Source organism: Pangasianodon hypophthalmus, chromosome 9 (genome assembly GCF_027358585.1).
Source record: "Pangasianodon hypophthalmus isolate fPanHyp1 chromosome 9, fPanHyp1.pri, whole genome shotgun sequence".
Taxonomy (NCBI): Eukaryota; Metazoa; Chordata; class Actinopteri; order Siluriformes; family Pangasiidae; genus Pangasianodon; species Pangasianodon hypophthalmus.
The window spans coordinates 2,533,310-2,561,282 of record NC_069718.1 but is presented as its reverse complement, the minus strand read 5'-3'; the positions used below and the strand labels follow the sequence as shown (position 1 = coordinate 2,561,282).

Below are 27,973 nucleotides of genomic sequence, written 5' to 3'. Positions count from 1 at the left end.
GTAGCAGTAATTGCACACCCACAAGGGACTACAGTAGCAGTCACTACACACCCACAAGGGACAACAGTAGCAGTAACTACACACCCCCAAGCAACTGCAGTAGCACTCACTACACACCCACAAGCAACTACAGTAGCAGTTACTGCACACCCACAATTGACTACAGTAGCAGTCACTACACACCCACAAGCGACTACAGTAGCAGTCACTACACACCCACAAGCGACTACAGTAGCAGTCACTACACACCCACAAGGGACTGCAGTAGCAGTCACTACACACCCACAAGCAACTACAGTAGCAGTCACTACACACCCACAAGCAACTACAGTAGCAGTCACTGCACACCCACAAGCGACTACAGTAGCAGTCATTACACACCCACAAGCGACTACAGTAGCAGTTACTGCACACCCACAATTGACTACAGTAGCAGTCACTACACACCCACAAGCGACTGCAGTAGCAGTCACTACACACGTACAAGCGACTGCAGTAGCAGTCACTACACACCCACAAGGGACAACAGTAGCAGTCACAACACACCCACAAGCGACTACAGTAGCAGTCACTACACACCCACAAGCGACTACAGTAGCAGTCACAACACACCCACAAGCGACTACAGTAGCAGTCACTACACACCCACAAGCGACTGCAGTAGCAGTCACTACACACCCACAAGCGACTACAGTAGCAGTCACTGCACACCCACAAGCGACTACAGTAGCAGTCACTACACACCCACAAGCGACTACAGTAGCAGTCACTGCACACCCACAAGCAACTACAGTAGCAGTCATTACACACCCACAAGCGACTACAGTAGCAGTCACTACACACCCACAAGCGACTACAGTAGCAGTCACTACACACCCACAAGCGACTACAGTAGCAGTCACTACACACCCACAAGCGACTACAGTAGCAGTCACTACACACCCACAAGCGACTGACTGCAGTAGCAGTCACTACACACCCACAAGTGACTACAGTAGCAGTCACTACACACCCACAAGCAACTGCAGTAGCAGTCACTACACACGCACAAGCGACTGCAGTAGCAGTCACTACACACCCACAAGCGACTACAGTAGCAGTCACTGCACACCCACAAGCGACTACAGTAGCAGTCATTACACACCCACAAGGGACTACAGTAGCAGTCACTACACACCCACAAGGGACTACAGTAGCAGTCACTACACACCCACAAGCAACTACAGTAGCAGTCACTGCACACCCACAAGCAACTACAGTAGCAGTTACTGCACACCCACAATTGACTACAGTAGCAGTCACAACACACCCACAAGCGACTACAGTAGCAGTCACTACACACCCACAAGCGACTACAGTAGCAGTCACTACACACCCACAAGGGACTGCAGTAGCAGTCACTACACACCCACAAGCAACTACAGTAGCAGTCACTACACACCCACAAGCAACTACAGTAGCAGTCACTGCACACCCACAAGCAACTACAGTAGCAGTCATTACACACCCACAAGCGACTACAGTAGCAGTCACTGCACACCCACAATTGACTACAGTAACAGTCACTACACACCCACAAGGGACAACAGTAGCAGTCACAATACACCCACAAGCGACTACAGTAGCAGTCACTACACACCCACAAGCGATTACAGTAGCAGTCACAACACACCCACAAGCGACTACAGTAGCAGTCACTACACACCCACAAGCGACTACAGTAGCAGTCACTACACACCCACAAGCGACTGCAGTAGCAGTCACTACACACCCACAAGCGACTACAGTAGCAGTCACTACACACCCACAAGCGACTACAGTAGCAGTCACTACACACCCACAAGCGACTGACTGCAGTAGCAGTCACTACACACCCAAAAGCAACTACAGTAGCAGTCACTACACACCCACAAGCGACTACAGTAGCAGTCACTACACACCCACAAGCGACTACAGTAGCAGTCACTACACACCCACAAGCGACTGACTGCAGTAGCAGTCACTACACACGCACAAGTGACTACAGTAGCAGTCACAACACACCCACAAGGGACGAACTACAGGCAGCACAAGAGACTTGTTGCTTTTGTGAACATAGAGTATCTACTGTAGGTTTGGGAAGTACTGGACCCTTATCAACAGCTTTTTTCTATGCCATGAGCTCAGTACTTTCCCCGTTGTTCTTTACTTCCTATACTTTCTGATAGATAGATAGATAGATAGATAGATAGATAGATAGATAGATAGATAATGATGCCATTAAATGAGCTCATCTGCTCTACTGAGACTAATGTTGTGGAAAACTTTCTCAGTTGAGAATAAAGAAAAATAACCTTCCAAAGTCAAAGGGTTTTGGATGCAAAAAATTAGACTTTATTGAAGCAGTCAACAAAGTTGAGATGTCTAGATCATCTGATTTACATTGGTGTGGCTCATGCTTGAATACAATTCTAAAACAATGATCTCATTAGGTGGAGTTTTCTCATTTTTTCTTTTAATCACGTCCCTGACCTCTCACCACAATTATTTCCTTGTCTCTGTAACTTCGTTTAAACTGTGGCGTGATATAATCGATTAGTAATATGCTGAAACACTGGTTTAACATAAAGTGACACTCTCTCCATCTTAAAATGCACTTCAAAGTCATTCTTAGGGCTTGATGGATAATTTCACTTTGATTTGATTATTTTGACCTGATGGATTACATCATACTCTGATCAAGAAAATTCTTCTGTACTAACACACCATAGAGCTGGAGTGTAACACTCTGGATGAAGTCCTTGTTGGTCATGGCAGATCTCTTCCTGTGTCCTGTCATCAGTGAACAGGTGTAGATTCCCTGATCAGTGTTTCTGATGTTCTTCAACACCAGGGAACAGTTTCCTTTAAGCAGTTCCTCCTCAGGAACGTCCACACGATCCTCATATCCTGATCGCTGAAATGTCTCCTCACCGCATCGCTCAAACACAACCTCATCACCAATACTCCATGAGACGTGTAGTGCTTGGGCAGTAGTGACGTGTAATTTACATGGCAGGACCGCTGTGTTTCCCTCTCGAGCAGGTACAGTGATCTGAGAGTCTACAGAGGGGGAGTCTGTGGAGCAAAATATTGACATGTGGATCAGTCTCACTCCTTTTCACTCAACATACTTATGTAATAAAGCTTAAGTCTGATGCGTTTTATTGAAGCCGCTCACTCACCCACATACATGATGAAGCACAAGATGCAGATACAAACAGACTTTGTGAAATCCATTCTCTCTGGAGTTGTGTCTGCAGATTTTCTAAAAGAAATGAAGGCAAACGTGACAAATATTACAGCTGAAAGACTTTCACACTTGGTTGATGTGCTTATGAGATTATGATTAATCCAAATTACAATCGAAATCATGTTCATGTTCACTCGTGTACTGATGCTGCTGCTCTTTTAACCTCATTTAACCTCAACGTTGTAGAAGCAGTACAAATCTAACAGTGTAAATATGAATGGAATTTTTTTTTTTTTTTTAAATAACTGTAGGATCCAGTAAAGTATTTCAGCTAAAAGCATTTCAGTCACATTTCTCTCCCTCCCTCCCTCCCTCCCTCCACTAAACGACTGCAAACACTGGAGACAAAAATGAAAGCCAAGCCTACCTGAGTTCCCGCTGAGCCAGAGTTCTCCTTCGCTCCTCCTCTCATGTTGATGTTATAGCACAAAATTTCGGTCTCAATCTTCGGGAATAAATCCGCAGTTTCCTTTCCGCCTCAATCTGCGGAATAAATTTTCGGTCTCAGTCCTCGTGATCATTTTCCAGGCTCCTCGGCTTATTCAGTGCGTTCAGTGAGTCGATTCCCTTCACTTTGGTTCAGTTCACTGAGCTTTATTCAGAGAGTCTCTCTCACTGTCAGGATTCATTTTCTGGAATTTTCTACTGAGTCTGTGAAGACTGAAAAAGTCAGAAGTAAAACATATCAGCTGAAACTTAAAGCTGTGTAAGTTTTTTCACATTTAACTTCATTTAGAGTTCAGGTGAACTTTTGGAAATCATGTTTCTGTAGTGTTCATGTAGATGAAGAGTTTCTTAACCTTTTAATAAATGTGGTATTTAAATAAAAGGAAAATGTGTATGAGTAGTAAAATCATGAAATTACAATTGTAAATAATAATAATAATAATAATAATAATAATAATAATAATAATAATCATCATCTTTCTCGCTCTCTCTGCAGCACTGCCTGATTGGATAACGTTCCTGTCCGTCTCGATGATCCCCGCTGATGTCATTTGCCTCAACCACCAATAAACCTCTGACCCCGCCTATTTAAAACCCGCAACCCTTCATTCATGCGGAAGTTGTTGTTCTGGCTGTTAACATAAAACCCAGTTGTACCTCTATTTTGTTCATTCCAGTTCCGCTGCCTTACTGTGTTTTTTTGTTCTTGTATGTGATTTGGTCCGTGTTTCCCCCGCTTTGTTCTAGTCACTTTTTAGGTGTAGTTAAACTTAGTGTTCTTTACGCTGGTGTGTGACTTTGTTAGTGTTGGGGAAAAGTGGGCAGGTAAGTAAGTCACGTGACATATATTGTACAGCACGTAGGAATTCCGTTCTCTGTATTAGACACATTAGGTTATTTCCCCAATATCTATCTATCTATCTATCTATCTATCTATCTATCTATCTTCAGTTATTTACACTTGATGATCATCATTGACATGAAGCGAATGTACACTTGAAATTAAATATTAAATAAAATGAATAAATAAAATGCTGTTTAGTTTTGAACAATCAGAGTTTAATGGCGTTGCAGGTACAAAATATGATAAAACGTTAAAGCTCCAATATTAATTTATTGAGCTAGGAGGAGTGTAACACTCTGGATGAAGTCCTTGTTGGTCACGGCAGATCTCTTCCTGTGTCCTGTCATCAGTGAACAGGTGTAGATTCCCTGATCAGTGTTTCTGATGTTCTTCAACACCAGGGAACAGTTTCCTTTAAGCAGTTCCTCCTCAGGAACGTCCACACGATCCTCATATCCTGATCGCTGAAATGTCTCCTCACCGCATCGCTCAAACACAACCTCATCACCAATACTCCATGAGACGTGTAGTGCTTGGGCAGTAGTGACGTGTAATTTACATGGCAGGACCGCTGTGTTTCCCTCTCGAGCAGGTACAGTGATCTGAGAGTCTACAGAGGGGGAGTCTGTGGAGCAAAATATCGACATGTGGATCAGTCTGACTCCTTTTCACTCAACATACTTATGTAATAAAGCTTAAGTCTGATGCGTTTTATTGAAGCCGCTCACTCACCCACATACATGATGAAGCACAAGATGCAGATACAAACAGACTTTGTGAAATCCATTCTCTCTGGAGTTGTGTCTGCAGATTTTCTAAAAGAAATGAAGGCAAACGTGACAAATATTACAGCTGATAGACTTTCACAGTTGGTTGATGTGCTTATGAGATTATGATTAATCCAAATTACAATCGAGATCATGTTCATGTTCACTCGTGTACTGATGCTGCTGCTCTTTTAACCTCATTTAACCTCAACGTTGTTGAAGCAGTACAAATCTAACAGTCTAAATATGAATGGAATTTTTTTTTTTTTTTTAAATAACTGTAGGATCCAGTAAAGTATTTCAGCTAAAAGCATTTCAGTCACATTTCTCTCCCTCCCTCCCTCCCTCCCTCCACTAAACGACTGCAAACACTGGAGACAAAAATGAAAGCCAAGCCTACCTGAGTTCCCGCTGAGCCAGAGTTCTCCTTCGCTCCTCCTCTCATGTTGATGTTATAGCACAAAATTTCGGTCTCAATCTTCGGGAATAAATCCGCCGTTTCGTTTCCGCCTCAATCTGCGGAATAAATTTTCGGAATAAATTTTCGGTCTCAGTCCTCGTGATCATTTTCCAGGCTCCTCGGCTTATTCAGTGCGTTCAGTGAGTCGATTCCCTTCACTTTGGTTCAGTTCACTGAGCTTTATTCAGAGAGTCTCTCTCACTGTCAGGATTCATTTTCTGGAATTTTCTACTGAGTCTGTCAAGACTGAAAAAGTAAAACAAATCAGCTGAAACTTAAAGCTGTGTAAGTTTTTTCACATTTAACTTCATTTACAGTTTAGGTGAACTTTTGGAAATCATGTTTCTGTAGTGTTCATGTAGATTAAGAGTTTCTTAACCTTTTAATAAATGTGGTATTTAAATAAAAGGAAAATGTGTATGAGTAGTAAAATCATGAAATTACAATTGTAAATAATAATAATAATAATAATAATAATAATAATAATAATAAAGGAGATCTGATTGCGCTCGACTTATGATGGAGTTTGTGTTTTATTTATAGATGATATTAAATCCTCACTGTGTACTTAACTCAAGTCTGAATACACTCATTTTCTCATTATTAATAATAATATTAACTTGACTTTTGCTGAAATGTAATAAAACTGGGATGTTCATATGGTGTAAAATGTGTGAAATGTACTATTTAACCCAGTGTAAATAAAGTAAAAGCTGTAATGGAAATAAAACTATGATGGTACATGAAGATGCTGAATTTTGTGTCTGTTCTTTGGCTCCTTTTAATAGCAGAATATTTGATGATACTGCTGTTTATTATAGTGTGTGAGTGTAATGAGGAACATCTGAGCAGTTTAGTGGTGAAAAAAACAAATAAAGGCAGCAGTGTGTTCAGATCCTGAAGCAGGTGATGAGAATGTGATTTAGAGGACCTTGTAACACACATCACATCCTTTAGAGGAAACCAAATCTGCTTTAAACACTAACATGCTTCAGCAGCTCTGCTGCGTTAAACGTGCTGCTGGGTTCTAGCACCGGTTCTCTTTCATCTCTCTCTCTCCTTCATCAGTTACCGCTGTGTTACGTTCTGGGGTATGTTCGCGTGTTTCTGTGTTTTGTTCTCTCCCCTTTTCTCTCTCTCTCTCTCTCTCTCTCTCTCTCTCTCTCTCTCTCTCTCTCTCTCTCTCTCTCTCTCTGTAGCACTGCCTGATTGGATAACGTTCCTGTCCGTCTCGATGATCCCCGCTGATGTCATTTGCCTCGACCACCAATAAACCTCTGACCCCGCCTATTTAAAACCCGCAACCCTTCATTCATGCGGAAGTTGTTGTTCTGGCTGTTAACACAAAACCCAGTTGTACCTCTATTTTGTTCATTCCAGTTCCGCTGCCTTACTGTGTTTTTTGTTCTTGTATGTCATTTGGTCCGTGTTTCCCCCGCTTTGTTCTAGTCACTTGTTTTAGTGTAGTTAAACTTAGTGTTCTTTACGCTGGTGTGTGACTTTGTTAGTGTTGGGGAAAAGTGGACGGGTAAGTAAGTCACGTGACATACATTGTACAGCACGTAGCAATTCCGTTCTCTGTATTAGACACATTAGGTTAGGAGCGAGCACCACCCTCTGTACGCTTTGGTTTGGATAGATAGAGTAGGTTAGTTAGAGCGTCCTGGACGTTGAAGATTTATTTTGCTATCTTTTGTTATAGTTAGGTTAGAGAGCTTGGAACTAGATCGACTTGTTTTGTTTTGTTCATTTCTTTCCTTTGGTGCCGCTCGCGTCCCTTTTCCCCTTTTGTGTCTTGTTACTGTAAATAATTTGTAAATACTATCACTATCACTTGGCACCACACACACTTCCACTTAAGTAGCTACATTTTTATATATAGATTATAGATTATATAGATAGATAAATAAATCAGCTGGTAGATTTGCATTACTTGTTGATGGTCCCTGACTACACACACACACATCTGAGATTTTTTAGTAATGAAATAAGTGTTATTCCCCACATAGCCCTAGACTAATTGGGGTTGTAACAGTTGTTAAAATCATTTCTGCTTAACTCATCATTTCCCCAATATCTATGTATCTATCTATCTATCTTCAGTTATTTCCACTTCATGATCATCATTGAGATGAAGCGAATGTACACTTGAAATTAAATATGAAATAAAATGAATAAATAAAATGCTGTTTAGTTTTGAACAATCAGAGTTTAATGGCGTTGCAGGTACAAAATATGATAAAACGTTAAAGCTCCAATATTAATTTATTGATCTAGGAGGAGTGTAACACTCTGGATGAAGTCCTTGTTGGTCATGGCAGATCTCTTCCTGTGTCCTGTCATCAGTGAACAGGTGTAGATTCCCTGATCAGTGTTTCTGATGTTCTTGAACACCAGGGAACAGTTTCCTTTAAGCAGTTCCTCCTCAGGAACGTCCACACGATCTTCATATTCTGATCGCTGAAATGTCTCCTCACCGCATCGCTCAAACACAACCTCATCACCAATACTCCATGAGACGTGTAGTGCTTGGGCAGTAGTGACGTGTAATTTACATGGCAGGACCGCTGTGTTTCCCTCTCGAGCAGGTACAGTGATCTGAGAGTCTACAGAGGGGGAGTCTGTGGAGCAAAATATCGACATGTGGATCAGTCTGACTCCTTTTCACTCAACATACTTATGTAATAAAGCTTAAGTCTGATGCGTTTTATTGAAGCCGCTCACTCACCCACATACATGATGAAGCACCAGATGCAGATACAAACAGACTTTGTGAAATCCATTCTCTCTGGAGTTGTGTCTGCAGATTGTCTAAAAGAAATGAAGGCAAACGTGACAAATATTACAGCTGATAGACTTTCACACTTGGTTGATGTGCTTATGAGATTATGATTAATCCAAATTACAATCGAGATCGTGTTCATGTTCACTCGTGTACTGATGCTGCTGCTCTACTCATGAAAAAAATTTAACCTCAACGTTGCTGAAGCAGTAAAAATCTAACAGTCTAAATATGAATAAAAAAAACCAACAATTTTTTAAAATAACTGTTGGATCCAGTAAAGTATTTCAGCTAAAAGCATTTCAGTCACATTTCTCTGTCTCCCTCCCTCCCTCCCTCCCTCCACTAAACGACTGCAAACACTGGAGACAAAAATGAAAGCCAAGCCTACCTGAGTTCCCGCTGAGCCAGAGTTCTCCTTCGCTCCTCCTTCGCTCCTCCTCTCACCTTCACTCATGTTCATGTTATAGCACAAAATTTCGGTCTCAATCTTCGGGAATAAATCCGCCGTTTAGTTTCCGACTCAATCTGCGGAATAAATTTTCGGAATAAATTTTCGGTCTCAATCCTCGTGATCATTTTCAAGGCTCCTCAGCTGATTCAGTGCGTTCAGTGAGTCGATTCCCTTCACTTTGGTTCAGTTCACTGAGCTTTATTCAGAGAGTCTCTCTCACTGTCACGATTCATTTTCTGGAATGTTCTATTGAGTCTGTCAAGACTGAAAAAGTCAGAAGTAAAACATATCAGCTGAAACTTAAAGCTGTGTAAGTTTTTTCACATTTAACTTCATTAAGAGTTCAGGTGAACTTTTGGAAATGATGTTTCAGTAGTGTTCATGTAGATGAAAAGTTTCTTAACCTTTTAATAAATGTGGTATGTAAATAAAAGGAAAATGTGTGTGAGTAGTAAAATCATGAAATTACGATTGTAAATAGTAATAATAATAATAATAATAATAATAATAATAATAATAATAATAATAAAGGAGATCTGATTGCGCTCGACTTATGATGGAGTTTGTGTTTTATTTATAGATGATATTAAATCCTCACTGTGTACTTAACTCAAGTCTGAATACACTCATTTTCTCATTATTAATAATAATATTAACTTGACTTTTGCTGAAATGTAATAAAACTGGGATGTTCATATGGTGTAAAATGTGTGAAATGTACTATTTAACCCAGTGTAAATAAAGTAAAAGCTGTAATGGTAATAAAACTATGATGGTACATGAAGATGCTGAATTTTGTGTCTGTTCTTTGGCTCCTTTTAATAGCAGAATATTTGATGATACTGCTGTTTATTATAGTGTGTGAGTGTAATGAGGAACATCTGAGCAGGTTAGTGGTGAAAAAAACAAATGAAGGCAGCAGTGTGTTCAGATCCTGAAGCAGGTGATGAGAATGTGATTTAGAGGACCTTGTAACACACATCACACCCTTTAGAGGAAACCAAATCTGCTTTAAACACTAACATGCTTCAGCAGCTCTGCTGCGTTAAACGTGCTGCTGGGTTCTAGCACCGGTTCTCTTTCATCTCTCTCTCTCCTTCATCAGTTACCGCTGTGTTACGTTCTGGGGTATGTTCGCGTGTTTTTCTGTTTTGTTCTCTCCCCTTTTCTCTCTCTCTCTCTCTCTCTCTCTTTCTCTCTCTCTCTACAGCACTGCCTGATTGGATAACGTTCCTGTCCGTCTCGATGATCCCCGCTGATGTCATTTGCCTCGACCACCAATAAACCTCTGACCCCGCCTATTTAAAACCCGCAACCCTTCATTCATGCGGAAGTTGTTGTTCTGGCTGTTAACACAAAACCCAGTTGTATCTCTGTTTTGTTCATTCCAGTTCCGCTGCCTTACTGTGTTTTTTGTTCTTGTATGTGATTTGGTCCGTGTTTCCCCCGCTTTGTTCTAGTCAGTTGTTTTGGTGTAGTTAAACTTAGTGTTCGTTACGCTGGTGTGTGACTTTGTTAGTGTTGGGGAAAAGTGGACAGGTAAGTAAGTCACGTGACATACACTGTACAGCACGTAGGAATTCCGTTCTCTGTATTAGACACATTAGGTTAGGAGCGAGCACCACCCTCTGTACGCTTTGGTTTGGATAGATAGAGTAGGTTAGTTAGAGCGTCCTGGACGTTGAAGACTTATTTTGCTATCTTTTGTTATAGTTAGGTTAGAGGGCTTGGAACTAGATCGACTTGTTTTGTTTTGTTCATTTCTTTCCTTTGGTGCCGCTCGCGTCCCTTTTCCCCTTTTGTGTCTTGTTACTGTAAATAATTTGTAAATACTATCACTATCACTTGGCACCACACACACTTCCACTTATATAGCTACATTTTTATATATAGATTGTAGATTATATAGATAGATAAATAAATCACCTGGTGGTTTTGCATTACTTGTTGATGGTCCCTGACTACACACACACATCTGAGATTTTTTTAGTAATGAAATAAGTGTTATTCCCGACATAGCCCTAGACTAATTGTGGTTGTAACAGTTGTTAAAATTATTTCTGCTTAACTCATCATTTCCCCAATATCTATCTATCTGTCTATCTATCTATCTTCAGTTATTTACACTTCATGATCATCATTGAGATGAAGCGAATGTACACTTGAAATTAAATATGAAATAAAATGAATAAATAAAATGCTGTTTAGTTTTGAACAATCAGAGTTTAATGGCGTTGCAGGTACAAAATATGATAAAACGTTAAAGCTCCAATATTAATTTATTGATCTAGGAGGAGTGTAACACTCTGGATGAAGTCCTTGTTGGTCATGGCAGATCTCTTCCTGTGTCCTGTCATCAGTGAACAGGTGTAGATTCCCTGATCAGTGTTTCTGATGTTCTTGAACACCAGGGAACAGTTTCCTTTAAGCAGTTCCTCCTCAGGAACGTCCACACGATCTTCATATTCTGATCGCTGAAATGTCTCCTCACCGCATCGCTCAAACACAACCTCATCACCAATACTCCATGAGACGTGTAGTGCTTGGGCAGTAGTGACGTGTAATTTACATGGCAGGACCGCTGTGTTTCCCTCTCGAGCAGGTACAGTGATCTGAGAGTCTACAGAGGGGGAGTCTGTGGAGCAAAATATCGACATGTGGATCAGTCTGACTCCTTTTCACTCAACATACTTATGTAATAAAGCTTAAGTCTGATGCGTTTTATTGAAGCCGCTCACTCACCCACATACATGATGAAGCACCAGATGCAGATACAAACAGACTTTGTGAAATCCATTCTCTCTGGAGTTGTGTCTGCAGATTGTCTAAAAGAAATGAAGGCAAACGTGACAAATATTACAGCTGATAGACTTTCACACTTGGTTGATGTGCTTATGAGATTATGATTAATCCAAATTACAATCGAGATCGTGTTCATGTTCACTCGTGTACTGATGCTGCTGCTCTACTCATGAAAAAAATTTAACCTCAACGTTGTTGACGCAATAAAAATCTAACAGTGTAAATATGAATGAAAAAAAAAATATTTCAGCTAAAAGCATTTCAGTCACTTTTTAAGCAAAAACTTAAAGCGCTTCATATTGCTTTATTTACAGTTATAAACATAAAAACAAACTAAACACCTTTCTGTCATGTTAGTCTGTGTTTCTGTGATTCTCTCCTGAAAACTCATAATGCTGTTATGTCCAATTTTATTTTCCATCTCCTGCCATTAAAAGTCTCTCTCTCTTTCTCTCTCTCTCTCTCTCTTTCCCTCAGTGCCTCCACTAAACGACTGCAAACAGTGGAGACAAGAATGAAAGCCAAGCCTACCCGAGTTCCCGCTGAGCCAGAGTCCTCCTTCGCTCCTCCTCTCACCTTCACTCATGTTCATGTTAGAGCACACAATTTCACTCTCAATCTTCGGGACTAAATCCGCTGATTGGATAACGTTCCTGTCCGTCTCGATGATCCCCGCTGATGTCATTTGCCTCGACCACCAATAAACCTCTGTCCCCGCCTATTTAAAACCCGCAACCCTTCATTCATGCGGAAGTTGTTGTTCTGGCTGTTAACACCAAACCCAGTTGTACCTCTGTTTTGTTCATTCCAGTCCCGCTGCCTTACTGTATTTTTTGTTCTTGTATGTGATTTGGTCCGTGTTTCCCCCGCTTTGTTCTAGTCAGTTGTTTTGGTGTAGTTAAACTTAGTGTTCGTTACGCTGGTGTGTGACTTTGTTAGTGTTGGGGAAAAGTGGACAGGTAAGTAAGTCACGTGACATACATTGTACAGCACGTAGGAATTCCGTTCTCTGTATTAGACACATTAGGTTAGGAGCGAGCACCACCCTCTGTACGCTTTGGTTTGGATAGATAGAGTAGGTTAGTTAGAGCGTCCTGGACGTTGAAGATTTATTTTGCTATCTTTTGTTATAGTTAGGTTAGAGGGCTTGGAACTAGATCGACTTGTTTTGTTTTGTTCATTTCTTTCCTTTGGTGCCGCTCGCGTCCCTTTTCCCCTTTTGTGTCTTGTTACTGTAAATAATTTGTAAATACTATCACTATCACTTGGCACCACACACACTTCCACTTACATAGCTACATTTTTATATATAGATTGTAGATTATATAGATAGATAAATAAATCACCTGGTGGTTTTGCATTACTTGTTGATGGTCCCTGACTACACACACACACATCTGAGATTTTTTTAGTAATGAAATAAGTGTTATTCCCGACATAGCCCTAGACTAATTGTGGTTGTGACAGTTGTTAAAATTATTTCTGCTTAACTCATCATTTCCCCAATATCTATGCATCTATCTATCTATCTATCTTCAGTTATTTACACTTCATGATCATCATTGAGATGAAGCGAATGTGCACTTGAAATTAAATATGTAAATAAAATGAATAAATAAAATGCTGTTTAGTTTTGAACAATCAGAGTTTAATGGCGTTGCAGGTACAAAATATGATAAAACGTTAAAGCTCCAATATTAATTTATTGATCTAGGAGGAGTGTAACACTCTGGATGAAGTCCTTGTTGGTCATGGCAGATCTCTTCCTGTGTCCTGTCATCAGTGAACAGGTGTAGATTCCCTGATCAGTGTTTCTGATGTTCTTCAACACCAGGGAACAGTTTCCTTTAAGCAGTTCCTCCTCAGGAACGTCCACACGATCTTCATATTCTGATCGCTGAAATGTCTCCTCACCGCATCGCTCAAACACAACCTCATCACCAATACTCCATGAGACGTGTAGTGCTTGGGCAGTAGTGACGTGTAATTTACATGGCAGGACCGCTGTGTTTCCCTCTCGAGCAGGTACAGTGATCTGAGAGTCTACAGAGGGGGAGTCTGTGGAGCAAAATATCGACATGTGGATCAATCTGACTCCTTTTCACTCAACATACTTATGTAATAAAGCTTAAGTCTGATGCGTTTTATTGAAGCCGCTCACTCACCCACATACATGATGAAGCACAAGATGCAGATACAAACAGACTTTGTGAAATCCATTCTCTCTGGAGTTGTGTCTGCAGATTGTCTAAAAGAAATGAAGGCAAACGTGACAAATATTACAGCTGACAGACTTTCACACATGGTTGATGTGCTTATGAGATTATGATTAATCCAAATTACAATCGAGATCATGTTCATGTTCACTCGTGTACTGATGCTGCTGCTCTTTTAACCTCATTTAACCTCAACGTTGTTGAAGCAGTACAAATCTAACAGTCTAAATATGAATGGAAATTTTTTTTTTTTTTTTTAAATAACTGTAGGATCCAGTAAAGTATTTCAGCTAAAAGCATTTCAGTCACATTTCTCTCCCTCCCTCCCTCCCTCCCTCCACTAAACGACTGCAAACACTGGAGACAAAAATGAAAGCCAAGCCTACCTGAGTTCCCGCTGAGCCAGAGTTCTCCTTCGCTCCTCCTCTCATGTTGATGTTATAGCACAAAATTTCGGTCTCAATCTTCGGTAATAAATCCGCAGTTTCGTTTCCGCCTCAATCTGCGGAATAAATTTTCGGAATAAATTTTCGGTCTCAGTCCTCGTGATCATTTTCCAGGCTCCTCGGCTTATTCAGTGCGTTCAGTGAGTCGATTCCCTTCACTTTGGTTCAGTTCACTGAGCTTTATTCAGAGAGTCTCTCTCACTGTCAGGATTCATTTTCTGGAATTTTCTACTGAGTCTGTCAAGACTGAAAAAGTCTGAAGTAAAACATATCAGCTGAAACTTAAAGCTGTGTAAGTTTTTTCACATTTAACTTCATTTAGAGTTCAGGTGAACTTTTGGAAATCATGTTTCTGTAGTGTTCATGTAGATGAAGAGTTTCTTAACCTTTTAATAAATGTGGTATTTAAATAAAAGGAAAATGTGTATGAGTAGTAAAATCATGAAATTACAATTGTAAATAATAATAATAATAATAATAATAATAATAATAATAATAATCATCTTTCTCTCTCGCTCTCTGCAGCACTGCCTGATTGGATAACGTTCCTGTCCGTCTCGATGATCCCCGCTGATGTCATTTGCCTCGACCACCAATAAACCTCTGACCCCGCCTATTTAAAACCCGCAACCCTTCATTCATGCGGAAGTTGTTGTTCTGGCTGTTAACACAAAACCCAGTTGTACCTCTATTTTGTTCATTCCAGTTCCGCTGCCTTACTGTGTTTTTTTGTTCTTGTATGTGATTTGGTCCGTGTTTCCCCCGCTTTGTTCTAGTCACTTGTTTAGGTGTAGTTAAACTTAGTGTTCGTTAGCTGGTGTGTGACTTTGTTAGTGTTGGGGAAAAGTGGACGGGTAAGTAAGTCACGTGACATACATTGTACAGCACGTAGGAATTCCGTTCTCTGTATTAGACACATTAGGTTAGGAGCGAGCACCACCCTCTGTACGCTTTGGTTGGGATAGATAGAGTAGGTTAGTTAGAGCGTCCTGGACGTTGAAGATTTATTTTGCTATCTTTTGTTATAGTTAGGTTAGAGGGCTTGGAACTAGATCGACTTGTTTTTTGTTGATTTCTTTCCTTTGGTGCCGCTCGCGTCCCTTTTCCCCTTTTGTGTCTTGTTACTGTAAATAATTTGTAAATACTATCACTATCACTTGGCACCACACACACTTCCACTTAAGTAGCTACATTTTTATATATAGATTATAGATTATATAGATAGATAAATAAATCAGCTGGTAGATTTGCATTACTTGTTGATGGTCCCTGACTACACACACACATCTGAGATTTTTTAGTAATGAAATAAGTGTTATTCCCCACATAGCCCTAGACTAATTGGGGTTGTAACAGTTGTTAAAATTATTTCTGCTTAACTCATCATTTCCCCAATATCTATGTATCTATCTATCTATCTTCAGTTATTTACACTTGATGATCATCATTGAGATGAAGCGAATGTGCACTTGAAATTAAATATGAAATAAAATGAATAAATAAAATGTTGTTTAGTTTTGAACAATCAGAGTTTAATGGCGTTGCAGGTACAAAATATGATAAAACGTTAAAGCTCCAATATTAATTTATTGATCTAGGAGGAGTGTAACACTCTGGATGAAGTCCTTGTTGGTCATGGCAGATCTCTTCCTGTGTCCTGTCATCAGTGAACAGGTGTAGATTCCCTGATCAGTGTTTCTGATGTTCTTCAACACCAGGGAACAGTTTCCTTTAAGCAGTTCCTCCTCAGGAACGTCCACACGATCTTCATATCCTGATCGCTGAAATGTCTCCTCACCGCATCGCTCAAACACAACCTCATCACCAATACTCCATGAGACATGTAGTGCTTGGGCAGTAGTGACGTGTAATTTACATGGCAGGACCGCTGTGTTTCCCTCTCGAGCAGGTACAGTGATCTGAGAGTCTACAGAGGGGGAGTCTGTGGAGCAAAATATCGACATGTGGATCAGTCTGACTCCTTTTCACTCAACATACTTATGTAATAAAGCTTAAGTCTGATGCGTTTTATTGAAGCCGCTCACTCACCCACATACATGATGAAGCACAAGATGCAGATACAAACAGACTTTGTGAAATCCATTCTCTCTGGAGTTGTGTCTGCAGATTGTCTAAAAGAAATGAAGGCAAACGTGACAAATATTACAGCTGACAGACTTTCACACATGGTTGATGTGCTTATGAGATTATGATTAATCCAAATTACAATCGAGATCATGTTCATGTTCACTCGTGTACTGATGCTGCTGCTCTACTCATCAAAAAAATTTAACCTCAACGTTGTAGAAGCAGTAAAAATCTAACAGTCTAAACATGAATGAAAAAAACAACAACAATTTTTTAAAAATAACTTTTGGATCCAGTAAAGTATTTCAGCTAAAAGCATTTCCGTCACTTTTTAAGCAAAAAACTTAAAGCGCTTCATATTGCTTTATTTACAGCCATAAACATAAAAAACAAACTAAACACCTTTCAGTCATCTTAGTCTGTGTTTCTGTGATTCTCTCCTGAAAACTCATAATGCTGTTATGTCCAATTTTATTTTCCATCTCCTGCCATTAAAATTCTCTCTCTCTTTCTCTCTCTATCTCCCTCAGTCCCTCCACTAAACGACTGCAAACACTGGAGACAAGAATGAAAGCCAAGCCTACCTGAGTTCCCGTTGAGCCAGAGTTCTCCTTCGCTCCTCCTCTCACCTTCACTCATGTTCATGTTAGAGCACACAATTTCACTCTCAATCTTCGGGAATAAATCCGCCGTTTAGTTTCCGCCTCAATCTTTGGGAATAAATCCACAGTTTAGTTTCCGCCTCAATCTGTGGAATTAAATTTCGGAATAAATTTTCGGTCTCAATTCTCGTGATCATTTTCCGGGCTCATCAGCTGATTCAGTGCGGAAACCATACTGAGTCTTTCCTCTCTCTCACTGCCGGTCCCAAGCCTGGAAAATGGGGAGGGTTGCGTCAGAAAGGGCATCTGTCATAAAACTTGTACCAGAATCAAAATATGCAGACAGGTGATCTCCTGTGGCAACCCTGAACGGGAGCAGCTGAAAGAGGAAAAAAAAATTGTTATTGTTATTAATATGGATGAAACCCTTAGAAATTTGGGAAGCCACTTTTATAAAAAAAGTTTTAAGGTGGGCTTTAAAAAGAGGGATAATGCCATCACGGCTAATGTTAAATGGAAAACTGTTCTAGATCCTAGGGACTGTTAGTGCTGAAGGAAATATTTGCCTTACACATGCCCTTGAGAGCCTGTTTGGAGATCACTGATTTAGGCTGAGTATGTTTTCCTATTATTTACAGACTGTCGTTGTGTTGTGATGAAAATCACCATCTCCCAGGAGATAACAGCCTGCTGGGGATAAAGGGTCTCTTTAAAGAGCAGGTTTAATCTGGCATATCACTGAAGAGGTTGGGTCCTGTTCGAAATGAGGAACTTTACTGATTACTTTATTGATTTATGTGTTATTGTGGTGTTCCTGTTTATTCTGTTTGTATTTTAATGCCATTTTAAAGTACTTAAGGGTAAAAAGAACTAGGCTGTTTTATAGACATTGTGAGCACACAAGTCCTTGATTTTTCAAGGAAGGATTTATGCCAGCAGATTGACGAGGTCCCTGTTGAGCTCCATTCATATCAACTGTATTAATTTATGTGTTATTGTGGAGTTTGTGTGCTTATTCTTTATAATTTCATTTTTATAATTTCCTTTATGTCATTTTAAAGCACATAAAGCTAAGAGTAAAAGAGAATTAGGCTATTAAAAGCAAAGGTTTCATAGTTAAACTAATATAAAGGTGAAAAGAAGATATTGTCCAGCTGTATATCAAACAAACCATCTGTGCTATAGTTTGTAATTTCACTCTCAATATCGACTTGCATCGGAGGTCGCTGGCCCCGGAAAAAAAGGTGAAACTAAGGTTCCCACTAATTTGAAGAATAGCGATAAAATTAAGTGATAAAATTTACTCAGGTGCTGTATTAGATATTCTGAAGTAGGCTTTTATTGAATTTCTTGATGAATTCAGTATCTCAAAGAATCTTCTTGCATCTATTTTGTGTTTTATTAATTGCAAAACAGCGTAAAAAATTAACAAAAAGTCCCAGAACCAGGCAGCATAGCAATTACGCAAAAAATCACAGAGTACAAAGAAAGAAAGAAAGAAACAAACAAATAACAACAACAAAAAAAAAAACATTTCCTGTGGTCTTCAAAAAAATTTAATACATAAAACATACATCTAAGTTTTTAGAGATTTCTCTTTTTTTATTACTTTGAGTGATTCTATGTAAATAAATGATTCTTATTAAAAAGGTTTTTTTTCTCTGTCCTGATCACTGATGATGTCACTCCCACCGCACACTGGGAGTTGTACTTTTCTTCTGGTTCGCCATCTTGGGATCCATCATCACCATAAATCACATATATGCTATGATTGTATTTTCACTCATGTCCAAACACACAAAATGTCTCAATACATATGATACAGGTATTTATTTACTTCTCTTTACCTCAGCCCTCAATACCACAGATCTTAGCGAGCACATTGTGTAAAAGTAGTGCAGGCTGCACATCACTATCCAATCTCATTCAGCTAGTTTAGAGTTAGATCAGCAGCATGTGCTGGCTCAAAAAGGCCAATCCAGAGTCATTTTCAGGAGTTGAACATGGTGGAAAAACATCCCAGACATTGCATCCTCCATCCAAGGAAGGACAGACATGAGCTTCACTACTTGCACGCTCAGTTTCAGATTTCATCTAAGCTGCCAGTTTATCCACACGAGTGCATTTTAAGAATTGGTACACTAAACAGTGTAACATTATACACAGATTTATTATTTTTCACATTTATTGTATTGATTTATTTACATTTGTTGTTTACAGTGCAGCCTAAAAACACTGAAGGTGTAAATGGCGTGTGGCCGTTAACTAAAGTGTGGTTTGGCACATTGTTTACTGCAAAATAAAAACAGCCTAAAAATTGTGACATCCTGGAACAGTTTTTGCTTTAACTGTGGAAAAGATGATTACTACTACTACTTTTTGAATTCCTAGTTGACTACTAAATATTAATAGTCAGACAACATCTAAGGTTTCTAATCCAAGACCTCACACGTGTACAGTAGAGACAGAGTGACAAGAAGACGGGAAAAATAATGATGTAATGGTTCCTTATGCCATAATCTGCAGAGACAGAAATTCATTGTTCTAAATATTACACTCTCAGTGACATGAAATCATAGATCTATTTGTAGCTTTCAAAACATAGTCATTATATAGATTTTTTTGGTTACAAAAGTTCAGAAATTCATAGGGTTATTGAACCATGTCTGTTATAAATTACAGAAAATACACATGCACTTCACATGTAAATAATCACACGATTTGCATGTGAAATTTACATGTAGCTTTTTCATATTAATCATCATTATGTTTTTGTTTCTCTTTTCAGAAATAATGTGTGATTTTTTTTTGCTTCATATATTCCATGAGGTGTGGTTTTATTTATCACACATTATTCCTGTGTGCAATTTCAGTGTGTAACCTATGTCATCACTCACATAATCACATAACTGTGTGTGATTTTTTGCCGTAAGTGAGGCGTGCAACAAAGCAAATACTTAAATAAGGTTTGATATACACTCACCTGAGGACCCTGACGTTTTATCTGAACTCTCTCCAGTTTCGTCTTTAAAGAAAAAAGAGAAAAAACCTTTGTTCTGCACACGCTTCATTTCTTTTGACATTTGATGTGATTACAATTCATTTATATTCATGTGATTATTTTACACATGATTCATTACTTTTCATGTGTTTTGTCATGTGTCATCACTCACGTAATCACGTGTGCAATTTTCCCATAAAGGAGCTGTACAGCAAAGCAAAGGAAATACTTAAATAAGGTTTGATATACACTCACCTGAGGAAGCCAATTTTTTATCTGAACTCTCTCCAGTTTTTCCTTTAGAGAAAAAAGAACATAAATAAATCATGTTTAAAATCTGTGCTCCAATACTCTGCATATGATTTATTTGCACGATATTTATTTTCACGTGATTTTGTTTACACACAACACGTTTATGTTTGTGTGGTGCCATGGTTGAGTGCCACTTGTGAATGGAGGACGGGGTCTTGGAGAAGGAGTGGATAACATTAATTTCATGAATGAGCGTACACCTATGTCTGATTAATGGTGCTCCTTTTTTGTCTTGCAGAGAAAAGGAAGCCAAGCAGTGAGAATCTGTGGTTCAGCAATTTCCCCTGAAAAAGTCCTTCTGATCATGGTGTATGGGTGGGTGGGGGGTGTGCACGTGTGAATTTTTGATGTTTTTGTTTACATTTATTATTTCAGGGAATCAAGCTGATTGCCATGCTGAAAAGCCGAGACAAAAAATTTAACCCTCATTCTCCTCCGGCCGATGAGGGTGTCACAGTGGTGCCAGACGCCATGGGAATCTGCGATGAATACTCTATCATGAAGTCCTCACCCCTAAATGAGATCATCAAGTCCCAAGCCATCTTACACCAGGTCCAGCAGCAGGCCATCCTTGACCGGAGCGAGGAGCAAGCCCGGTGCATTGAGGCCCTGGTGGCAGCGCAGTCCAAAGCCCTATAGGACGTCCTCCTGAGCCTGTTGCAGCATTGCTGGAGCAGATCATCTCACGATTGCAGGAGGGAACATTGAAATGGGTCCAATGCCACCTGCCAACGACACGCAGGTGATCCAGCTGGCAGTGGACCACATGGTGCTGTATGTGTGGGCAAGAGGCTCTTCCTCTCTCTCTCTCTCTCTCTCTCTCCCTCTTTCTTTCTACCTCCCTCACAGCCCCCTCCCATTCCTGCTGCTTAGAAACAAGGAATGTTCCCTGCTAAACCTCTTCCCTGAGTCCGGGCTCCAATCCGACCCTCTTCTTCCTCAATCCAGCCAAACACTGCACTGTCCTATGCATATTTTTTGCTTATCAGGGGTAAGGAAAAAAGCACCCCATTGCTGGTGCCAAAGAGCTGCAGGTAAATGCTTTCTCAAGAAGTTCATCATAATGCCTTGGATAGGCATTTAGGACAGGATAAGACATTGAACCATCTCATGGGCCTCTTATTGCTATTGGCTGAGCATTTGTGGCGATGTTAGCAGGTGTGCATCATGCTGCAAATGTCAGCTGGTGAATCCTCCAGCCACTTGGCATGGAACTCATCAGGCCATAAGAACTGAGTGCACAAGGTCATTGCTTTGTGTTAGGTCTAATGGATTATTACCTTATTTCCTTATATCTTTTTTCTGCTACAAAAGCTAAGCAGCTAGTTCACCAAATAGTTACCAGGTTGATGTGACTTAATATAGAGTTTAAACAAAATACAAATATTAAGAAAATACATTCTATTCGATGCATGATGTTTGATGCTAAAGGCAAGTAAACATTCTGGATAAAAACACACATTGCCCCACTACACACCTTAACTACACAATGAGCTTAAAATATTAATTATTTCCAACTTAGTTTTCTGACATGAGTCTGAGGCTGTATGACTGAAAATATTTCACTTACCATCCACCGAGAGTTCAACACTGCTAACAGGTTGCCATTTTTTTGACTTTTCTATCACCATGTAGCTTTTGTAGAATCCAGCATCAGTGATTCTGACATCCTTCAACACCAAGGAACAGTCTCCTTTGAGCAGCTTATTTTCAGGAACGTCCACACGGCCCTCATATCCCTTGCCCTGATACGTACCCTCAACGCTCTGCTCAAACACAGTGTCATTTTTGTTGCGCCACTTAACATTTGTCGTTTGTCTGGACGGATTACTCAGTTTACAAGCCAGGACAGCTGTGTCTCCCACTCGAGCAGATACAGTGATCCGAGAGTGGACAAGCGCGGAGTCTGGGGGCATTTAAAATATAAATTTTAGCACCTTTTCTGCAATGCTGTAATATTAGGGGTCATATTTATGTCTTATTTATTTTACAGGAATTGAAACTCACCCACACAGGTCAGTAAGGTGGAAATGTAGAGGAAGGAAGTGGTGATGTCCATGACGTTACTGATGTCACTGAGGTAATGTCTGCAGGTTTTCTAAAACAAACAAAGGCATGCTTTAGCAAAAGTGACAGTACAGCTGACTGATTTCACACAGGGTTGTTATTACTTTTATGTGATTATGATCATTCAAACCAACAGCATCACTGGTACTTGTGACTAAAACTGTATGGAAAAAAACATCTTTCATTAGTTTTATTCGAAATTTAGGATAAATACCAGTTGATATACACATGCGATAACACAACTATATAAACAAATAAATTAATTTTAAATTTCAATCCAAATGTCAGATTCAGGGAGGCAGATGCAAGTGCAGGTTTTTTTTTTAAAAAAAGAAAACACAAGCAAAAAAGAAACAAGAATCATTCACAAAAAAACAAGAATAAGGGCAAGAACAATGTGGTCTACTACTGTTCATACAGGAGACTAAACAGAACTGGGGTGAAACGTGACAAAACTTGACAATGAAACTCAGAGACCTTAAACAGAGTTACTAATTATTGAAACACAAGACAGGTTTTGTGGCCAAAACCAGTGCTGACATGACACCAAAGGGCTTTGACCTAGTAAAATATAAATATATAATAATAATAATTATTATAAAATATAAATATCTAATCTAATCTAAAGGTTTTTTTCAGTGATTAGAGTTTTTTTCTGCTGAAGGACTTAATTCCGCCTCACTGGCAAGTTTGTCTTTTTAGACATTTGATGTAAGGAATAAACCACTTAGTGCTGGTATAAATAATCAACTCTAAGCAGCGCTGTGATCATAGTGTTGATCATATTCTTTACATACGGTACCTGACTGTAATATGTAATGTGAGTTAGCATGCGAGAGAGTATTTATGAGTCATTATTGCACACTTTCTCCAGTCACAGTTTTGTTTAATTATGTTTAATTTATTTAATTAATTAATTTTTTTCTTCCTAATTTAGTCTTGGCCATTTCCCACCCACCCATCATCTCTCACCTATCATATGACAGCATCTAACTCAGGATGATGAAGGCAAATAAGTTCTTCCTCTGTAAAGCCAGCCACACGTTTCTTTTTGAACTGCTGCTCATGCTGTGTCACTGGGAGGCATAACGCACTCTGAGGAAAGCGGTACGGTATCCACCATCTTCCTCACACATGAGCTGACAGATGCCCATGATTGGCTAGTGTCACTGTGATTGATAGGAAAAGAGAGTACGGCCCTTCCACCCGGAGGGCTCGGCCAATCTTGCTTCCTTGGACTCATCAGGATAGGACACGATAGGATGAATGTGTTTCTGTTGCACCACTGAGGAGCCCCTAGGTTTGTTACATTATTATTGTTATAATATTATTTATACATTCATATAAAACCATTAGTTATTGTATTATTGATTAATTTAAGGATTAAATGATTCTTTAAAAAAGTAAACCTTCATACTAAGGACTCCATCAGTGGACAGGGGATAGATTTTAACCAACCGGACTTCTTGCGAAAACTGTGATGAATTTACTGGTTGCACAACTGCACTATTTGTCCATGTAGTACACAATAATAGAAGAAATTTATTTATAATCGCACTATCCGTTGCACTCAGATAAGGATGGGTTCCTGTTTGAGCCTGGTTCCTCTCCAGGTTTCTTCCTCATATTGTCTCAGGCAGTTTTGCCTCACCACCGTCACCTCTGGCTTCCTCATTAGGGATAAATTCACATATTTACAATATATTTTGAATCCATTTACTTCTGTAAAGCTGCTTTGTGACAATGTCATATAATTGAATTGAATTGAAGTGGTCAATTCATTTCTGTCTGGATTAAAATTCTGGCCCCTTTGTATCTGTTTTGCGAAAAAAAAAAAAAAAAAAAACAGCCTATAAAATCTAAGATCTGTTAAAAAAAAAAAAAGGGCATGTCCCTGTTTATGTTACAGAACAGGTGTCCCATTTACATTATCTAACAAACAAATTAGCCAGCACAGATTGTTGGGGCAAAATCTAAACAATACGATGAGCTACAAAAAAAAATCCTTTATATTATTTCTGTAGACTTTTTGTGTACACACTTTATCTTCTACATCTTCTCAGTTCAGCATGGGCATGTCTTACATATTTGGATTTTACAGATTTTGGAGAACATTTTTATGATATCCCTGCTATAACACACCAACTAAACCTAGTATTTAACTAATGAGTTGAAACAGATGTCTTTGGGAAGGACCACCAAACTGTGCTGGATTCCAGATCTTTCCGGCTGCAACTGGAGAATAGTTTCCTAATGATCTCTGGTATTTATGCACTATTATGCAGAATCTGACCAGGCATTCTTCCCTATGAAAAAGTATTCCCATCTCTTTTTATAGTAATTATAGACTCTTAGTAAAAGAGGTCCGTGGAGGACTAGTGGTTAGGCCACAGAGCTCTCAGTGACAGTGCCAAGCCCGGATAAAACTGGGGAGGGTTGTGTCAGGAAGGGCATCCGGTGGAAAAACTGTGCCAAATCAAATACACGGACCAACGATCCACTGTGACAACCCCTAATGAGAGCAGCCGAAAGAGAACAACAACACACACTCTTAGTAAAAGGTTATAATCTAGAAACCCTTTTGTGAAACTAAGAATGTTGAAGTATTGAGAGAAAAGTGCACAGATTTTTATTCAGTCCAGATAAACTGCTCTAACAGGTTTCCTTTATCAGTGAATTGGGAGTAAACAAGTTTCTTGTTCTTTTCTTTTACCAGAAAACATGTCAAAATTATTTTCTGTGGTAATCACCTATGCCACATATTCAATAGATTAATATTATTAAGAAAAAAAACATTCCATTTCATTAATGAATGTCGGTCTTACCTCAGCCAGGGAGGAATTTTTCCCAGCGACGCCCGGTGTGTGCCATAATGGATAACACACTGTGAACCTTTACTCAGGGAGCAGGAAATGGCAGGGTTTACAGAAGATAACTTACTTTCACTTTCAGACATGCAACGTTGACTAAAATAGATCTCCAGACATTTTGTTACAAGCAGTAACAAGCAAGTGTGTTTTTTAATCTATCACCACCATGTCGACAAGGTTTTGTCATTATCGTCTAACACACAATCACACTCTGTGAGAATAGATGTAATCTGTATGCATAAATATAATCTCCTTACAGTGGCGAAATAAGTGTTCAACACATCAACAATTTATTTATTAAACATATTTCCAATGCAGCTAGTCACATGAATATAGACCAGACACTGGGATTAACTTAATAAAACTACACAGCTAAAGAAATTGTAATATTTCAATTCATGTTATGTGCAATAAAGTGGAATGACGCAGGAAAAAAGTATTGAACACAGTAACTGTAATTTATTTAATATTTGATGGAGAAGCCTTTGTTGGCAATGACAGCTTCAGGACACTTCTAATCTCTCACAGTGTTCAGGTGGGGATTTGGTCCATTCTTCTACACAGACAGTCTTTAAATCTTGAAGATTCTGGAGGTTCCCGCCAGCGGGGCATCATTCCTGATCTTCAGTTCATTGCACAAATTTTCTATTGAGTTTTCTATAAAGTCTGATGATTGACTTGACCATTCCAACATCATTATTTTCTTCCAGTGGAACCAGCTGAGAGGCTCCTTTGCAGTATATTTTGGATGATACATTAAATTGTAGATTGTAAATTAAAGATGTGTATTTGGGTCAGTGTAAGGAAGCTGCCACCTGCTCAGAGGTAGAGAAACAGTGGAGACCAAATAAATGCCTCCAACTCAAACAAAAAACTTTACACACCTCCACTAAAAATTATAACAAATATATTTAAGAATAGACAAAGCAGACAGGACAAGTGACCACCTGTTATGAGTTATTTAAATCTAAAGCTATTTAAAGCTAATTAGATCTATTCTGTAAGCTGGATCTCTTGGGCTCACAGAAGTCTCTGTACTTCATCACGCTGATGTTTCCTCAACGAGAGAAGAGAAAACACATAAAGAGGGAAATGATGAGGATCAGCAGGTGAGACCAATTTATTCCAGCTTCACCTGGAGACAGACAGAAAAGATTTATTCTAAACATTATTAAATAAAATCTTAAATGGTGTCTTGGTGGAAATGTGATAAACGTTTTATCTGATAAAATGTCAAAGATAAATTGTGATCCTCACTATTTATTTAAATTGGGTTTGATCTTTACTCACCTGTTGTTTCATCTTTCCTCTTTTCAGTTTTTTCTTTGAAGGAAAAAGAAAAAGAATTGAATCAAAAGTCTTACAAATAATACAGTTCTGTGTTTCTCCCAGTGCTATCCTGCATTTTCAATCTGTTTTATCTAATTCTCTTCATTTCCAGTTTTTTTCTGCCCATCTGAACTCTATAAATCCTGACACACAAAAAGTTCAGAAAAATTCCAAGTTTTAAAAATTAAAAATATAATTGGTCCCAGTGTGTAACAAAAACCATTTGCAAAGTTGAAATTTTTGTTGTGTCATATTTGATGTCAGTTTTTTAAACAATTTTCCCAAGGTAATTTTTCCCCACAGCACAGAGTACTGAAATTACTACTACGCTAGAGCAACAATTTATCCATAAATTTATTTTAATTTATACTAAAATCGACCACAAAAATGCATTTCTGTCTAAAATCAGCATGTCCAGGACAGTGAACCTTTGTGGCATCTAAAACACACAATAATAAATTATACTTATAAGATCTAATACTACTGTTTTAATTATAAAATAATGAATATTGTGTTTACTCTTCATATTTAAATAGAAATGTATAAATACTGCATTTAGTGAGGTTACATAGAATCAATTTATTAACAAATACACATTATTCATTTAAAAAAAAAAAAGACTGATTTTACTCCTGTCATGGATTTCTCAGATTGAGCAATCTTTCACTGGAAAATGAACACGTCTCAGTCACTTCAGTCATTTTAAATGACCAATAAACACACGTGACATATTTGGATTTCACTGAAGAGCCACTAGAGGACACCAAACACATGCTAACGAGTAAACAACAATCTTTACCAATCTCTGTTGCACAGATAAATTGATAGATATTAGGGATGTCCTGATCTGATACTTTTATATTTTCATGAATAATACACACTAAGGCCAGATATACTTGAGCTCAAATAACTCTGCATTAAGAAAACCACCTATCTTCACAGCTATACTTTAATTGTTCTTATTTATTTTTTTATATATCTTGTGTTGTGCCTCAAAATAACGTGACCCCACTGCACGTCTATTTCTCACATTATTCAACATCTCCTCGGTTGCCTGAGTTACATACTCAGCTGTATGAGAACCTCAAAACTGACTCGTATTCAACACTGCACATTTTAAATTAAAACTGGAGTCTATCCAGTGTGCAGTAAGGCTATGCATTGACATTGAGTGAACATCTAAAGTCCAAATGTCAGTAGTAAAACTGACTGCAG

At 39.0% G+C, this 27,973-nt stretch overlaps 6 protein-coding genes across 12 annotated transcripts; all 6 read right to left on the bottom strand.

Moving 5' to 3' along the window:
• Positions 1-2,369: 2,369 nt before the first annotated feature.
• LOC117598085 (programmed cell death 1 ligand 1-like) lies at positions 2,370-3,753 on the bottom strand. Its single transcript, XM_034307544.2, has 3 exons — positions 3,639-3,753; positions 3,204-3,286; positions 2,370-3,096 (listed from the first exon to the last, which is right to left on the bottom strand). Exons 2-3 carry the CDS (start codon positions 3,256-3,258, stop codon positions 2,702-2,704), a joined length of 450 nt encoding a protein of 149 aa, XP_034163435.2. The 5' UTR covers positions 3,259-3,286; positions 3,639-3,753; the 3' UTR covers positions 2,370-2,701.
• Positions 3,754-4,709: 956 nt separating this feature from the next.
• Positions 4,710-6,029, bottom strand: LOC117598178 (programmed cell death 1 ligand 1-like). Of its 2 annotated transcripts, none has more exons than XM_053236632.1 (3): positions 5,730-6,029; positions 5,295-5,377; positions 4,710-5,187 (listed from the first exon to the last, which is right to left on the bottom strand). In XM_053236632.1, the coding sequence occupies exons 2-3, from the start codon at positions 5,347-5,349 to the stop codon at positions 4,832-4,834; spliced, it is 411 nt and encodes a 136-aa protein (XP_053092607.1). In that variant the 5' UTR covers positions 5,350-5,377; positions 5,730-6,029; the 3' UTR covers positions 4,710-4,831. The 2 variants fall into 2 exon arrangements, with proteins under 2 accessions (XP_053092607.1, XP_053092608.1); XM_053236633.1 differs by lacking the exon at positions 5,730-6,029 and adding an exon at positions 5,473-5,655.
• A 1,711-nt stretch (positions 6,030-7,740) lies between these two features.
• Positions 7,741-9,196, bottom strand: LOC117598175 (CD276 antigen homolog). 2 transcript variants are annotated; one of them, XM_034307691.2, is made up of 3 exons: positions 8,963-9,196; positions 8,518-8,600; positions 7,741-8,410 (listed from the first exon to the last, which is right to left on the bottom strand). In XM_034307691.2, the coding sequence occupies exons 2-3, from the start codon at positions 8,570-8,572 to the stop codon at positions 8,055-8,057; spliced, it is 411 nt and encodes a 136-aa protein (XP_034163582.2). In that variant the 5' UTR covers positions 8,573-8,600; positions 8,963-9,196; the 3' UTR covers positions 7,741-8,054. The 2 variants fall into 2 exon arrangements, with proteins under 2 accessions (XP_034163582.2, XP_034163583.2); XM_034307692.2 differs by lacking the exon at positions 8,963-9,196 and adding an exon at positions 8,696-8,904.
• A 1,764-nt stretch (positions 9,197-10,960) lies between these two features.
• LOC117598174 (CD276 antigen homolog) lies at positions 10,961-12,469 on the bottom strand. Of its 3 annotated transcripts, none has more exons than XM_053237226.1 (3): positions 12,169-12,304; positions 11,768-11,850; positions 10,961-11,660 (listed from the first exon to the last, which is right to left on the bottom strand). In XM_053237226.1, the coding sequence occupies exons 1-3, from the start codon at positions 12,246-12,248 to the stop codon at positions 11,305-11,307; spliced, it is 519 nt and encodes a 172-aa protein (XP_053093201.1). In that variant the 5' UTR covers positions 12,249-12,304; the 3' UTR covers positions 10,961-11,304. The 3 variants fall into 3 exon arrangements, 2 of the variants coding, with proteins under 2 accessions (XP_053093201.1, XP_053093202.1); XM_053237227.1 differs by lacking the exon at positions 12,169-12,304 and adding an exon at positions 11,946-12,149; XR_008302372.1 differs by lacking the exon at positions 12,169-12,304 and adding an exon at positions 12,359-12,469 and having other exon boundaries at positions 11,520-11,660.
• A 928-nt stretch (positions 12,470-13,397) lies between these two features.
• On the bottom strand, positions 13,398-15,314 carry LOC128318951 (CD276 antigen homolog). Of its 2 annotated transcripts, XR_008302373.1 has the most exons (4): positions 15,176-15,314; positions 14,430-14,545; positions 13,993-14,075; positions 13,452-13,885 (listed from the first exon to the last, which is right to left on the bottom strand). XR_008302373.1 is itself a non-coding variant. In XM_053237228.1 (3 exons), exons 2-3 carry the CDS (start codon positions 14,045-14,047, stop codon positions 13,530-13,532), a joined length of 411 nt encoding a protein of 136 aa, XP_053093203.1. In that variant the 5' UTR covers positions 14,048-14,075; positions 14,430-14,540; the 3' UTR covers positions 13,398-13,529. The 2 variants fall into 2 exon arrangements, 1 of the variants encoding a protein (XP_053093203.1); XM_053237228.1 differs by lacking the exon at positions 15,176-15,314 and having other exon boundaries at positions 13,398-13,885; positions 14,430-14,540.
• Positions 15,315-16,075: 761 nt separating this feature from the next.
• LOC117598173 (programmed cell death 1 ligand 1-like) lies at positions 16,076-17,533 on the bottom strand. Of its 2 annotated transcripts, none has more exons than XM_053237225.1 (3): positions 17,162-17,533; positions 16,539-16,621; positions 16,076-16,431 (listed from the first exon to the last, which is right to left on the bottom strand). In XM_053237225.1, the coding sequence occupies exons 2-3, from the start codon at positions 16,591-16,593 to the stop codon at positions 16,076-16,078; spliced, it is 411 nt and encodes a 136-aa protein (XP_053093200.1). In that variant the 5' UTR covers positions 16,594-16,621; positions 17,162-17,533. The 2 variants fall into 2 exon arrangements, with proteins under 2 accessions (XP_053093200.1, XP_053093199.1); XM_053237224.1 differs by lacking the exon at positions 17,162-17,533 and adding an exon at positions 16,980-17,118.
• Between the last annotated feature and the right edge of the window lie 10,440 nt (positions 17,534-27,973).